This window comes from Mus caroli, chromosome 6 (genome assembly GCF_900094665.2).
Source record: "Mus caroli chromosome 6, CAROLI_EIJ_v1.1, whole genome shotgun sequence".
Taxonomy (NCBI): domain Eukaryota; kingdom Metazoa; phylum Chordata; class Mammalia; order Rodentia; family Muridae; genus Mus; species Mus caroli.
The window spans coordinates 115,935,793-115,948,886 of NC_034575.1; the positions used below are offsets into that span (position 1 = coordinate 115,935,793).

At 47.7% G+C, this 13,094-nt stretch overlaps 2 protein-coding genes across 3 annotated transcripts in view; one reads left to right on the forward strand and one right to left on the reverse strand.

Annotated features, from left to right (window-relative positions):
- Bcl2l13 (BCL2 like 13) overlaps positions 1 to 10,960 on the forward strand; it is a 58,552-nt gene extending 47,592 nt beyond the window's left edge. For both annotated transcript variants that reach the window (XM_021164684.2, XM_021164685.2), the window contains exon 7: positions 4,793 to 10,960. In XM_021164684.2, coding sequence (XP_021020343.1) covers positions 4,793 to 5,506 — 714 coding nt within the window. In that variant the 3' untranslated portion in view covers positions 5,507 to 10,960. The remainder of the gene's footprint in view (positions 1 to 4,792) is intronic.
- A 282-nt stretch (positions 10,961 to 11,242) lies between these two features.
- Positions 11,243 to 13,094, reverse strand: part of Bid (BH3 interacting domain death agonist) — an 8,626-nt gene continuing 6,774 nt past the window's right edge. The window contains exon 3 of the mRNA XM_021164161.1: positions 11,243 to 12,422. Coding sequence (XP_021019820.1) covers positions 12,411 to 12,422 — 12 coding nt within the window. The 3' untranslated portion in view covers positions 11,243 to 12,410. The remainder of the gene's footprint in view (positions 12,423 to 13,094) is intronic.

A 13,094-nucleotide genomic window follows, 5' to 3' on the forward strand; every position in this document is an offset into this window, starting at 1 on the left:
TTGGCTTTTTAACTGGAAGGGTCAGATAATTAGCAGTACTCTATTTCCTAACATTGAACTGAACCTTCATCTGATGGCCTGCCAATCCATTTAGAGTCAGGTTTTTTGCCCTGGGGTATTGATGACTGTAAGAGGGACTGTAATGGAGGCAGAGAGTCACATTGATTTCCTAAGAGAACTGTGGTCGTTGTTAGACTAACAACAGTGAGTGCTAACATATTACGAGCGGANACAGTGATACGCAGACAGACATGGTTGACATCTTACTTTCCGTTAATCGGTGTCTTTCTTNTTTTTTGTGTTCGTGGCACTGGGCATGAAACTCAGGGCCTTTGTGAGTAGAAAAGCATCTATCTGTCCCCGTTCTACACTCTACATCCCTAGCACACACCCCGCCCCTTCTTTTTGGAGACAAGGTCTCAAAAACACTAGCTATTCTAGCCATTCAACTCTAGCTCTTCTTAAACTTGTAATCCTCCTGCCTTAGCTNGTGGCTGGGATGAGCATGTGCCCCCACACCTGCTAAGATGATGCTTTTTATTTCCAGGCTAGTTGCTAGGCATGCAGGAGTCACTGCCTTAGTTGTGTTGAGAGAGAAGTGGTAGGGTCCACCAAGATGGCTCAGCTGGCAGGGGGCATTCACTGCAAAGCCTGCCATCCGTCCGGAGTTCAGTCCCTAGAACCACACGGTGGAAGCAGAGAACCAGTAGCAGCAAGCTGTCTTCTGCCCTCCATGCACATGCGCAATTAATAAATAAGTGTAAAATGTTTCTTAAGGAAATAGGGATTGCTTTTATTAGTGTAATAGCAGAATATGTTCAGAGAAAGAAAAACTTGTATTTAAATATATTATGATACATTTAGAAGCTGTGCTTGTGTAAGACCCCCTTTCGGGGAACCCCACTCTAGTCTCGGGAGAGAGAGAGAGAGAGCACTCAAAGAAACACGAGAATCCTTTTTGCTACAAACACAGGAGGCAGTTTAATGGCGGAGACAGTGGATTCGACCTCGACCTCGAGGCTCGAAAGCTAGGGGTTTTTTATGGGGTAAAGGGCTTAGGGGTGAGGAATTCAGCATAACGACACACTATTGGNTTATTCAAACATCAGCAAAAGAATACGTGCAGGTCAGGGTGTCAGGGTTCTGTGAGTTGTTGACTCGGTTCAGATAGCCCTGTTATGTCCTCACATTCCTCTTTATCTTTATGGTCAAGCTGTTCCCAGGAATGCTTTAAAATGGGCGTGCCGGGTTTTGTTTTTCTTTGTTCTCAGCCCCAGGCAGCCTCTAGGCTCACAAACAACCAGCAGTTTCTGAGTACTTTATATGACTTAGAGGTCTTGAGATGTCATCTTTCTTTCACTTGATGTTTTACACCTTAAATCGCCAACACTCAGAGACAGTAGGCAGATCTGTGTGAGTTNAAGGCTAGCCTGGTCTGCATAGCCAGTTCCAGGCCAGCTAGGGCTAGATTGTGAGAGTGTCTGGGGCATGGGGGAGTGGAAGAAGAAACATTTAGGTGGAGTAAGGATGGTGCGTACCTGTGATCCTAACACTTAGGAGGCAGAGGTAGTTGGATCACACTCAGGGTCAGCCTGGGCTATGTGTTCCTGGCCATTCAGGCTAAGTAGCAAGTCTCTGTCCTAAAAAATAGACAAACAAAAAACAGCTGGGTGGTAGTGGTGCACACCTTTAAGGGCAGAGGCAGGTGGATCTCTGAATCTGAGGCCAGCCTGGTCTACAGAGCAAGTTCCAGGACAGCCAGGATTATACACAGAAACCCTGACTCAAAAAACAATAGAAAACAAAACAAACAGACAAATAAACAAATATCAACACTCCCCAAAACAAGAGTCAGACTTTGTGGCAAAAGCCAGCATTTCCAGCCCTCGGAGGCAGAGGAAGGAACATCAGTAGTTCAGGGCCAGAAAGAAGGCTCAGTGGCTAGAGGGGCTGCCAGATTCCTCAACATGGTGGAATGAGAAGGCTGACTACTGTGTTCATAGAGATTGCTCTCGGCTGTACACTCACACACTCCATGATATGTATATCTGGTGGGCTCCGGGGAGGGGTGTGTGTGCACAAATACACACACATACACACACACACACAAAATAAATAATTTAAAGGTTAGTTTAAATGTAATGTGGTGGCACACACCTTTAATCCCAGCACTTGGGATGCAGAAGCAGGCGGATAGGGTCACAAGATACAGTCATACACACACAAATTAAAAGGCCGTCATTAAGACAGACATATCCTGTTTGTTTATGTATGGCTNTTTTGCATAGATATGTTTGTGTCTCTTGGATGTGCCTGGTGCCTGAGGAGGCAGAAGAGGGTGTAGTATCTTCTGGAACGGAGTTACAGGTGGCTGTGAGGTGCCATGTGGGTGCTGGGAATTGACCCCTGGTCCTCTGGAAGAGCAGCCAGTGCTCTTACGTACTGAACCATTTCCATCCCTTTCAGCTACATATTGGGTTTAAAGCTGGCCTGTGCTGCATAAAGCCTTTTCTCAAAAGCAACAAAACAAAAGCATCACACTTAGGAATACATTGAGATTCATGTTGTACTCAAGGAGCAGCAAGATGTTAAGATGAGAGGAAAGAGAGATGAGGCAGAATTAGCGCTTTCTCCGCTGATTGTGCTCTGCCACTGATGTAGTTGGCTTGGTNGTAAAGGGCTTTTTGTTAACATTCATTATTAATGAAGTCCGGAAATGTTACTGGGTTTTACATTACCATTATGCTAATGGAGGTGTAATGAATTCGAAAGAGTTCCCACAGGAGTTGATCTGGGGAGGACTCTTGGTCAAGCAGGATTTGAAGCTGGGAAAAGAATCCATATGAAAAATGGCGCTAAGGGAGGCATCCTTTGAAGCTTAATAATCACTCTCTGTGCATGTGGCCTGCCTGGCATTTGTGATTCTCTGGATTCTCTGTCTCTCTCTCCCTCCCTCCCTGCCCCCCTCCCAAGAAAAAAAAAGGAAGAAGAAAAGAAAGTGTGTATTGGGAAGTGGCCAGGAGAAAATTGCTCGTGAAAATCCTTGCTCAACTTTTACAATTTTGTAAAATTTGTCTTGTGTGTATGGGTATTTTGTCTGCATACCACATGTATGCCCAAAAGAAGAGGGTGTCAAAGCCCTTGACCTGGAGTTACGGATGGCTGTGAGCCGCCGTGTGGGTGTTGGGAATTGAACCTGAGTCCTTATCCCCTCAGGCACCGCTCTAGCCCAGTTTTTACACTTCTTAAATTTAATGTTTATGTGTATGGGTATTTTATCTTCATTGCTTCTATGNACTACTTTTGTGCCTGGCGCCTGCTGAAGCCAAAGATGGCATGGGTCTTCTGGAACTGGGTAGCAGACAATTGTGAGCTGCATGTGGGTGCTGGGAGTTAAATCCAGGCCCTCTGTAAGAGCAGCCAGTGCGCCTACCCTATGAGGCAGCCCTCTGGCCCCTTGCTTGGATTCCATGTCCTATACATGACCACAGCAGCTAGTAAAGATCTTCATCTCTCTCCTTTCTGAATTGAGCCAACACCCCCTGAATCTGAGCGCGNTCCCTCTCCCCACTCCTCTCCTGCATACTTCCAGCAGTTGAGATTCAGAGGAACCTCCCGAAGGCTAGGCTCACCCTCAGAAGCCGGCGGCTCAGCAGCACCTCTTCTTTATTTGTTACCTGTTTGCTTCTCAGAGAAAATCTCACAGTGCAGCCCTGACCAATGCCTGTATAGTACTGTGTATTATATTAGAAATTAATGTATAATCATTGTTTTATTATATACCTATTCCCTTATATACCATTGTTTTGTTAGTTTTTTGGTTTGGTTTGGTGTTTTGTTTTGTTTTGTTTTCTGAGACAGGATTTTTTTGTGTATCCTGGGCTTTATTAGAGCTCACTCTGTAGACTAGGCTGGCCTCGAACCCACAGAGTTCTGCCTGCCTCTGCCTCCCNGGTGCTGGGATTAAATCACACTGCCTGGTGTGATTTTTAAAATTTTTATTGTGTGTGCATACACATGCCACAGCAGTCTGTGTGAGAGACCATTAGTTATAGAATAAAGTCCTTATTTCTAGCTCGGTCACCCATACGGAACTTCCTCCTCCCCGTACGCAGTGCAGAGTAAGCAGTTAGCTCTTCCCTGCCAGTCCTTTGGAGCTCTGTGCTTTGGCTGCCATGTTCCTTCTTGATGGCCTTGCTGCGGGAATGCCATGATTTTCCATATTTGCCTTCTCANACCCACAGACCTGTTGTGTAAGCTTGCACTAGCACTCGGTCCTGGCAGGGTACTCGCTGGCGATACCTTCAAGAGTGCAATATCTCATTTCCATTTTCTCTGCTGGCTTGAGTTAATTGACTGTATATGATACACAATGAATATCAATTTATAATTTTTTTAGTTTCAAGGAAACTAAAATTCTAAACTAAAAATTCTGCCATTTAGCAGGCTGTGGTGGCACAGGTCTGTGATATCAGCACTTGGAAGGCTGAGGCCAGACACAAGTTTGAGGCTGTTGGGGGGAGAAAAGGTGTGATCATAATATATTGTATGGATAATCTTTTTTCAATTCAGAAAATGTTTAAGGGGGGGGGGTGTTTTGAGACCAACTCTAGTAGAAGCATCTTTTTCAAAAAAAGGAAATAAAGAAAAGTAAAAGTCTTTTCCACATTTCCCTTCAGATGGGTGTTCTCTGCTCAGAGACTGTAGAGGTCCAGGAGGTTATCTACTCCTGAAACTTAGGTTAGCGCNTTCTAACTGCTAACGGTCTGTGTGGTCCCCTCTTGTGTTTTAGGGCACTGTCTTTAGTCTCGAGCCTGAGGAGGAGGAATACCCGGGGATCATTGCAGAAGATAGCAATGACATTTATATACTGCCCAGCGACAACTCCGGACAAGTCAGTCCCCCTGAGTCCCCGACAGTGACAACATCCTGGCAGTCGGAAAGCCTTCCCGTCTCACTGTCTGCTAGCCAGAGTTGGCACACAGAAAGCCTCCCAGTGTCNCTNGGGCCCGAGTCCTGGCAGCAGATTGCAATGGACCCTGAAGAAGTGAAGAGCTTAGACAGCAGCGGGGCTGGGGAGAAGAGTGAGAACAACTCGTCCAACTCTGACATCGTGCACGTGGAGAAGGAGGAGGTGCCCGAGGAGGCCTTCCCAGGAGCGGCTGCTCCCTTGCTCGCACAGCTCCCTACCGTGGAGGCCCCAGAAATGATGAGAGTTGAGAAAACCAGCCCCACTCCATCTGTGTTTGTGGAGCTTGGTGAGGAGGAGCTGGAAGNAGTAACAGCGAGACCCGAGGCTGTGGAGAGGGCGAAGGGGGCCGCTCAGCTGAGTGAGGAGAGAGCCAGGAGCAGGAAAAAGAGCCATGCTGGGGAGGCCGCCGCTGTCAGCGGGGCAAAGAGTGGCCTGCCCNCCGAGGGCAAGGCCGTACTGCTCTTTGGAGGGGCTGCTGCGGTGGCCATCCTGGCAGTGGCCGTTGGAGTTGCACTGGCTTTAAGAAGAAAGTAACAGTCTTTTCAGATGAGAGACAAGACAGAAAGACCTACGGCTTTAGCGGTATTCACTGGAACTTAGACTGCCAGCAGCTGACTGGACATTTGCAGGACACTGGAGGAATTGGGCTTTCAGCTCAGTGTGGCAGTGGCTTGAGACAGTGTTCACATTGGCCTGGTTGTCATTTTAGGGCCTTGGCTCATGCTAGATTCAGAAGGGCAAGAGTGAAGCTCCCACCTCCAACAGGTTAGTCACCTTGGGCAGTAATTCTCTGTAGGAGGCTGCCCTGTGCATTATGTAATGATCGGCAACATCCCTGCCTTCTACCCACTAGATGCCACTGGCACCCCACTTACAGTGATGGTAGCCAAAAATGTCTCCTACATTGCCAAATGTCCCCCGTGGACAAAGTCATCTCCCTTTTGAGGGCCACTACTTATGGGATAGGGTTCAATTAGGAGACTCTGGGGGAGGAACCTGCAGCTGGAATGGCCAGCTGTTCATCCTGTTGCAGTGTCTTGGGACAGGTGAGCTGACTGTGCTCTGCAGCTGTTTTTTTTCTGGTCCCCATTCTGTATCATGAGGTGCTCTCTCTCCCGCATCACACCGCCTCTCAGGTACTGCAGTAGCGCAGTGTCTCACCCTGTACTTCTTTCACACCCAACAAGCTCCCGAAGCTTCCCACGGCTCCATCTTTCAAAGATGATGCCTTTAGGGACCTTTTAAATGATAAATACCCAGTCCAGGCGTGGTGGCACCTGCCTGTAACCCCAGCATTTAGGAAGCAGAGGCAAAGAGATTATCCCAAGTTCAAAGCTAGCCTGGTATACATACCAAGACAATCTGGGACTATTCGGTGAAACCTTGTCCCAAGAAAAGGGATAAATACACTGAAGCTGTATAGGAGACTTAGGGTTCCCCAGTCTGAATGCCAGTGCAGGGTAGAGGCTGCCGTCATTGGTCTTAGAGGCAGGAAGGTGGTCGACATGACCCGTCAAGGTCTATTTGACCTCTTAAAAGTATAGCCAGCCAGCCACCCCATGTGCCTATGATTTAGCAGTGACACCTCTGATGGTATCCGTGCCATCCAGAGCCTGGATTAGTGTGGCGTGTCTCCCACTGCCTGTTCTTGAGCATTGGACATTATCAGCTTCTCTGTGGGTCTCTGCGTGTAGAAAGCAGTGTCAGCCTTTGGCTTACAGAATCAGTTGGGCCATAACCCTTATTCAGTGTAAATCATGAAATAAATGATAAAGCTTTATCATTTATTATTAGGTATCACTTAAAAGTGGGACAGAAACTTGAATTTAAGACCAAGACTGCTGCTGAGGTTCTGGCTTGGTCTTCAGCATTCAAGAGACTTATTGGCCTGAACTCAGCGCAGTGCCAGGCTGAGGACCCAGAGGACCCTATGCACTCACTGTAGCTAGTGGGACTCAGCAGAATCCGGTATCACCTGGGTGACCCCGTCCCTCAAGGAGGTGAGTGGGGGAACCTGTCTCTCTCATGCCTGAGGACACAGTGCCACCCTGCAAGGCACACATGCTTGATAAGAAGTCATCTCAGATTTATCTTAGTCATGTAACATTACTTCTTAGATCTTGAAATTTATAATAAAAATACTTTTAACTACTCTAATCACCAAGACCTGATGTTTTGAATGTCCTTGATTTTTTAAAAAAGTATTTTTAAAAGAAGCTCTCCCCAAAGAGTTGATCAGGAGATTTTATTTTAGTGTGATTGTGTGTCCTGTCGATGTGTCCCACCGNGATGTCCTCTTGTGAGTTTTAGTCCCATGCAGGGACTGCTAGTTGTGGGCTGTAGCGTGGCTGGAGGTGATGGGAGCTCCCTCCAAGTTCTCACAGGTGGTGTGGCTGTTTCACAGGCAGGCCTCAGAAGTTGGTGGCTCGCTGGACGTTTTTTAAAGGACTTTTCTTCTAGCGTTAACACTTTTGAACATTTTGAAGATTGGCATTTACACAGCTCAGCTGGCCTTTGTTTTAGGATATTTGTGTCTGTGTTCTCCAAGGCAGGAGCAGGGAAGAAGCTAGCATCTGAGCCGATTGCTTGGTGCTTTATTTTACTGCCCCATGAACACTCGGCCTAACATGCTTAAGTATAGTTTTCTGGGGGATGNCAGACAGGTAATTTTCCACTGCTTCTCCTCACATGGACCCTTAACTCAATTCTTCCTTTACCTCATTGACCTCTGCTTGGCAGTGGGCTAGAGTAGCCACAGGGTGGTTCTGTCACCACAGCTCCTAGGTTTGCCATCACTTTAAACAAAATAAAAAAATATATCCCTGTGTAGCTTAGGCTGGTCTTGAACTTGTAGTCGAGCTCAGGACTGAGCTTACAAGCACGTGTCACCATGCCTGGTCTTGCTGTTACATTAAAATTAGTTCTCAAATCCTTGCCCATCTAAGGGACTTGGTAGAAGGAAGCTGTTTGTGCCCTAAAGATTCAGAATGCATTCAACTTGCACCAGAATTGAGTCACTGTGCCATCTTCTGTTCTTTGTAAACTAGTGGGAAGTTCTGTAGAGACAGACTGTCCTCTGCATATGTGCACCTTGTGCTCGGAACCNAGCTGCATACCAGGCCAGTGCTCCATCACTCCTGCTCTTCAACCCTTGGTAGAATTAATTGTTCATTCAATGAATGATTGANGCTCACTTAACCAAAAGCCTGTGAGGTTTTCCTGACAAAACACCTAAAGAATGCCGACTTCCTTGCTGTACTGAAGTGGCCAGCCTGAGTCCAGAGTGCCTTAGCAGGAGGGACTTGAATGAGCATCACTGCCTTCTAGAAGATGGTCTATTTCAGGGGCTCTCAACCTGTGGGCCACAACCCCTTTGAGGACTGAATGACCTTTTCACGGGGATCAATTATCAGATACCCTGCATATCAGATATTTATATTGCAGTTCATAATAGTAGCAAAGTTACAGTTTTGAAGTAGCAACAAAAGTAATTTTATGGTCTGTTGTTACCATACCATGAGGAACTGTATTCAAGGGTTGCATCATTAGGAAGGTCGAGAACCACTGGTCTGGTTAGCACGCTCATTTGGGCTGGTTTATGAATACCTCACCCAAAGCACCCCTGGTTCCTCTTGCCTGTGTTTCAGTCCCTTCAGATATCTTTTGGCTGAGTAGAGTGAAGGTCCTCGGAGCCTGGTCCTTTGAAGGCTGCCACGGTTTGTGAGCGAGCCTCTGTGCTAAGCCCCCAGTTAGAGAACAGTGCCTGTTGTTGCCTTCTGCTCTAAAGGTGAGATGTGGGCATTCGACCTCTTAAGAGCTACCTTATGGACACTACANTGTCTAGGGAAGAAAGACGTTCTCTCTTCCACATGAACTCTGTGCTCCCTGGTATGATGGGCCTTGGCCTCTTGCCTCGCACACACCTGTGATCTCTTACCAACAGTCTAGCATTGAGAACCTCCATTTGTGAGATGGCTGTGACAAGCTACCCTTTTAAGTGAGGTCTGTGTGGGTTACTACTCCTTATGCTGATACTGATTGAGCACGCAATGCATGCTGGAGGCTGGAGGGTTTTCACACCTTACGCCTCCTTCAGGTCCCGTCTAAACATCCCAGGTTACTGGGTATAAACCACCGAGAACTGGTTTACCGAGTTGCCTAGCTTATCAGAGGCAAGGCAGTGAGTGAAAATTCCCAACTCCATCCTGGTCTAGTGCTTTGCTTAAGTGACCCTATGTGTGTGGCAGAGCCCCTGTGAACAGTTGTGTGAATTTACTGCACACAGCAGCCTAGGTTTAGCCTGAGTTTGTTTCTGTGAAAGTTCCATGTAGGCTAGGCTAAGTACCCAGTCTGCTGAATACAGAGACCCAAGGAACAAGCTTGGTATCGCACCACTGTCCCTTTAGGCACTGGGTGACCCTGTGGTCTGTAGTGTTGTTAATGTGTTGTCTTCTTGCTGTAAACAAGGTCAGGCCGTCTGACACAGCTGTCATCACCAAGCAGTGACATGAAGGCAGCCAGCCACTTGACATCTTTGTCGGGTTTTTGGTTGTTGTTGCAGTTTTGATCCCTCTAGTCCTTTCTCCCTGCAATGGCCATCGGTCCAGGGTAGGCACATGGAAGGACGAGCGGACACCTAGAGATACTATTTGGACTCCTGACCCTCAGACTCAGCATTAACGAGGTAGTCTTCCATCACGCTCATCTGACAGGAGTGCTTCCTAGTGAAAACTCTTCCATCACGGAACAGTGCTGTGCCCGTCAGACTCGAGNCTGTGGTCTTACAGTTACCTACTGTAAAAAGCTATGCGGAGAGCTGGAAGCTCTCCTAGTCGTCGTCACACAAAACCCAACTTGGCTTGCCATGTCCCTGTGTGCAGCGAGGGTCCTTCCCATGCTCATGTTTACACACGCCCCCATCCCCTCCGATGTTGTCAGTGTCTCAGGTCAGAACCGTCTCAGGGACACCTGCGAGGCCGAGGCCCAAGTTAGCAGTCGGCTCAGGGGCCTCCGTCAGCACGTCACTCTGGTGCTGCCCTTTGCGGCACGGAATAAGCTGGTTACTGGATAGCTTTCGGCAAACATTTTGATATGAAAAGCTGTTCATTTATTTATGTGTGTGTGGCTGCATGCCACAGTGTGCATGTGGGAGTCGGAGGACAACTTGTGAAGTTGGTTTGTTCTCTACTTCTGATACGTGGGTCCCGATGCTTGATGGAAGGCACCTTGATCCATGGAGTTTTCTTGCCAGTGCCACGTTTTGTCATTGTGAGATGACAGGTTTGTGGATGCCTTCCCCCAGGAAGGTGAGCTACACACCTCCCTTAGTGAGGCCTAAAAGAGTCTGTGTGGTCCTGTATCCATGGGCCATCTGTTGGCCAGCCTTTTTCTCCTGGACCTGTATTTCCCCTGCTCTGACAACCCGTGTTTTTCTTCCTTGAGACTAAAAGTGCCTCTTTCTCCTAACTCCTCGATTAAACTCAGTTTGTTAGTGGTTCTGGTATCTTGTCCCCCAGGTACTGGAATGGTTATCCTTAATATAGCAGAGTCAGGAGGATGTAGCTATCAATGTTTGCCCGGGGTGCATGAAATCCTGGGTTCCATCCTGGGCATGGAATACGTACCTGTAATCCCAGTANTTGGGTGAAGGCAGGAAGACAATGTTCAAGGCCATACTAGGCTCAGAGCTAAAGGCTAGCCCTGGATACTTGAGATCCTATCTTNAAAAAAAACTAAACTAGCATAAGCATTTAACCCAGGCAGCGTTCATTTGCAGTGTGCGCCATCAGCTGACTGCTGCTGTCTGATCTGCTCACTCTATTACTGNGAATTGTTCCGGCCCCTTTCCCATCCTGTTGTCTACTTTGTGCCCAATCTATTCTTTATCGGCAAGTGACAATTCAAGTCTACAAACTGTGCTTTCAGTTAGAAGCAACATCATGGGGGGAAGCACCCTGGAGGTGACAATAAAATGAGATTTTATGATAACTGGTGACTCATCTTTTTGTCCACTATTTACTTAGGGGGGATTATTTCAGGTAACGTTTCATATTCTAAAAGTGCATGCACTCTTGGTTAGTTTGCCTTTCAGTGTTGAAAGCATGGCCCTGGGATACAAAACCACACCTCAGTCCCCAGTCAGCAGAGCTAGTGAAGTCGCTGGAATAAAGGCAGCCCTCGGAACTGTGACACAAACAGCTGTGTGTTTATGCTGGGATGGTCTGACCTTCTGATGTACTAGGTCATTTGGAGATACAGCTATCCCAGACATCTAGAGAAGACCCTTTTATTTTGAAGAAACAAGTTTCTACCACTTAAGACAATTCACACATTTTTAGAACAGAATGAAAAGTACTCACTGAATTAAAATAATTTCTCAATTATACCCACCCAAAGGTCATGTTCCTAAAGAAAAATCCACTAATTTACAGGATACAGCCAAGCCATCACAGCCACCATGGCTGGGATGAGTTCAGAACTAGAATACTTGCAGGGTGTGGCGGCTCGTGCTGACGACCCCAGCTTTAAGCAGAGTTCAGCAGAAGACGTAACAACGCTTGAGGATACAGTGAGGCCTTGTCTCTGAAATACAGAAGCGAAGGGAACATTTGCTTTTGATGTAGAATCTTCTGCGATGTCACCCAGGGAAAGAGGATGGCAGCTGTGNTCTACAACCAAGACAGTGTGTCAGACTTGACTGGAAGTCACCTTCTGTGAACCGAGTGACCTGCTGCTGTTTTAGGTCTCTTCGGTGTGTTCTGTTTGACACTGGTATGTGAGTTGTTCTTTGCATTCCATAGCAAGAGCCTGAGTGTAACTGACATCACACAGATAAGTCGTGTGCATGATTCAGTTTGTTTCCACTTGGATAGAAATCTTGAGATAACAGCTGACCCCTGGAACAGCTAAACTCTGGGGTGAGGAGGGGTGGGGTCTGGTGGGGTGGCCGGGCTTCCCATGGTTTGAGATCAGCCATTCGGCTTTTACAAAGGCAGGTGGAGGCCTTGTGAGCACTGCGGTGTCCACTAGGCTGGGAGGACGTCACGCTCATGGCCGATGCACCTCTCCTTGTGCTGTTCTCCTTAGACAGAAGCCCACCCACATGGTGAAGACAGTCCCAGAGCTGGCTCTCAGGAACAGTCACTTGGCATTACAAAGACGCTTTTCTGCCTTACAGCCTGCTGTTAAGTATCATTCCCAAGTGGGAACCCATACAGCTGATAGGACAAAGGTACATGGTGTGGATGCAGGAGCCGGCGTAAACTCTTCAGATACACTCAAGCTGAACGCAGAGATGTCCAGTGAATTACCAGCTTGGGGTTCCCACCACCTGGAAATAGGGAGACAGCTGTTCTCTGGGACCTGTCTTCAGGCCAAGGTCTTTCCATGGTCGCAGTTCCTCTGGAGGCAGTGTCACTATCGGGCTTCTGCGGGCTCNTCAGTCCATCTCCTAAGAAAGGGGCAGCAGAGTCAGTCTCATTGGAGGATACGGTGCATTAGAAAACAAGCACTGGGCTCTGGCTGCTGCTCAGTCAACAGTTGCCTGCCTGGCACACAGAGACCTGTCCCCTGCTCCACTCACCCAGGTGTGGGGGTGCATGCCTGCAGATGCTGAGGCAGGAGGATTGCCTTGCATTCCATTGCCATCTGGGAATNTNGACTCTGCCTTCACCCAGAATAAACAAACAACCCCCTCCACCCAAAAGAATCTCNGATAACGTTTCTGACAGTTTCTAANACCCCAAACACTGTAAAATCNTAGTGCAGATTAGGTATCTCCATCCAGCTCCCACTNGGGTTTGTGTAACCAGAGCACAAGACTCTAAGAACACGTGGTCATTTTCCAGCAGTCTCAGAAGACTGACCTTNGGCTTAGCTCCGTGTAACCACTTCCTGAGCATGCGCAATAAAAACTCAGGGCTACCCTAGCAATGGGCACGTCCTCAGGCTCACTGGAGAGCTTGACGCGATTCTCACTTAACTCATTTAGTATTCCTATTAGTTTCTCTCTCCATCCTCGGGAAGCGCACTTCTAAAGAATCTAAATCATGGGCCATGGCTTACACTGCCAAGCCTGGTGAGCCGAGTCCAATCCCTGGGACCCACACCTCAGAGCTGACCT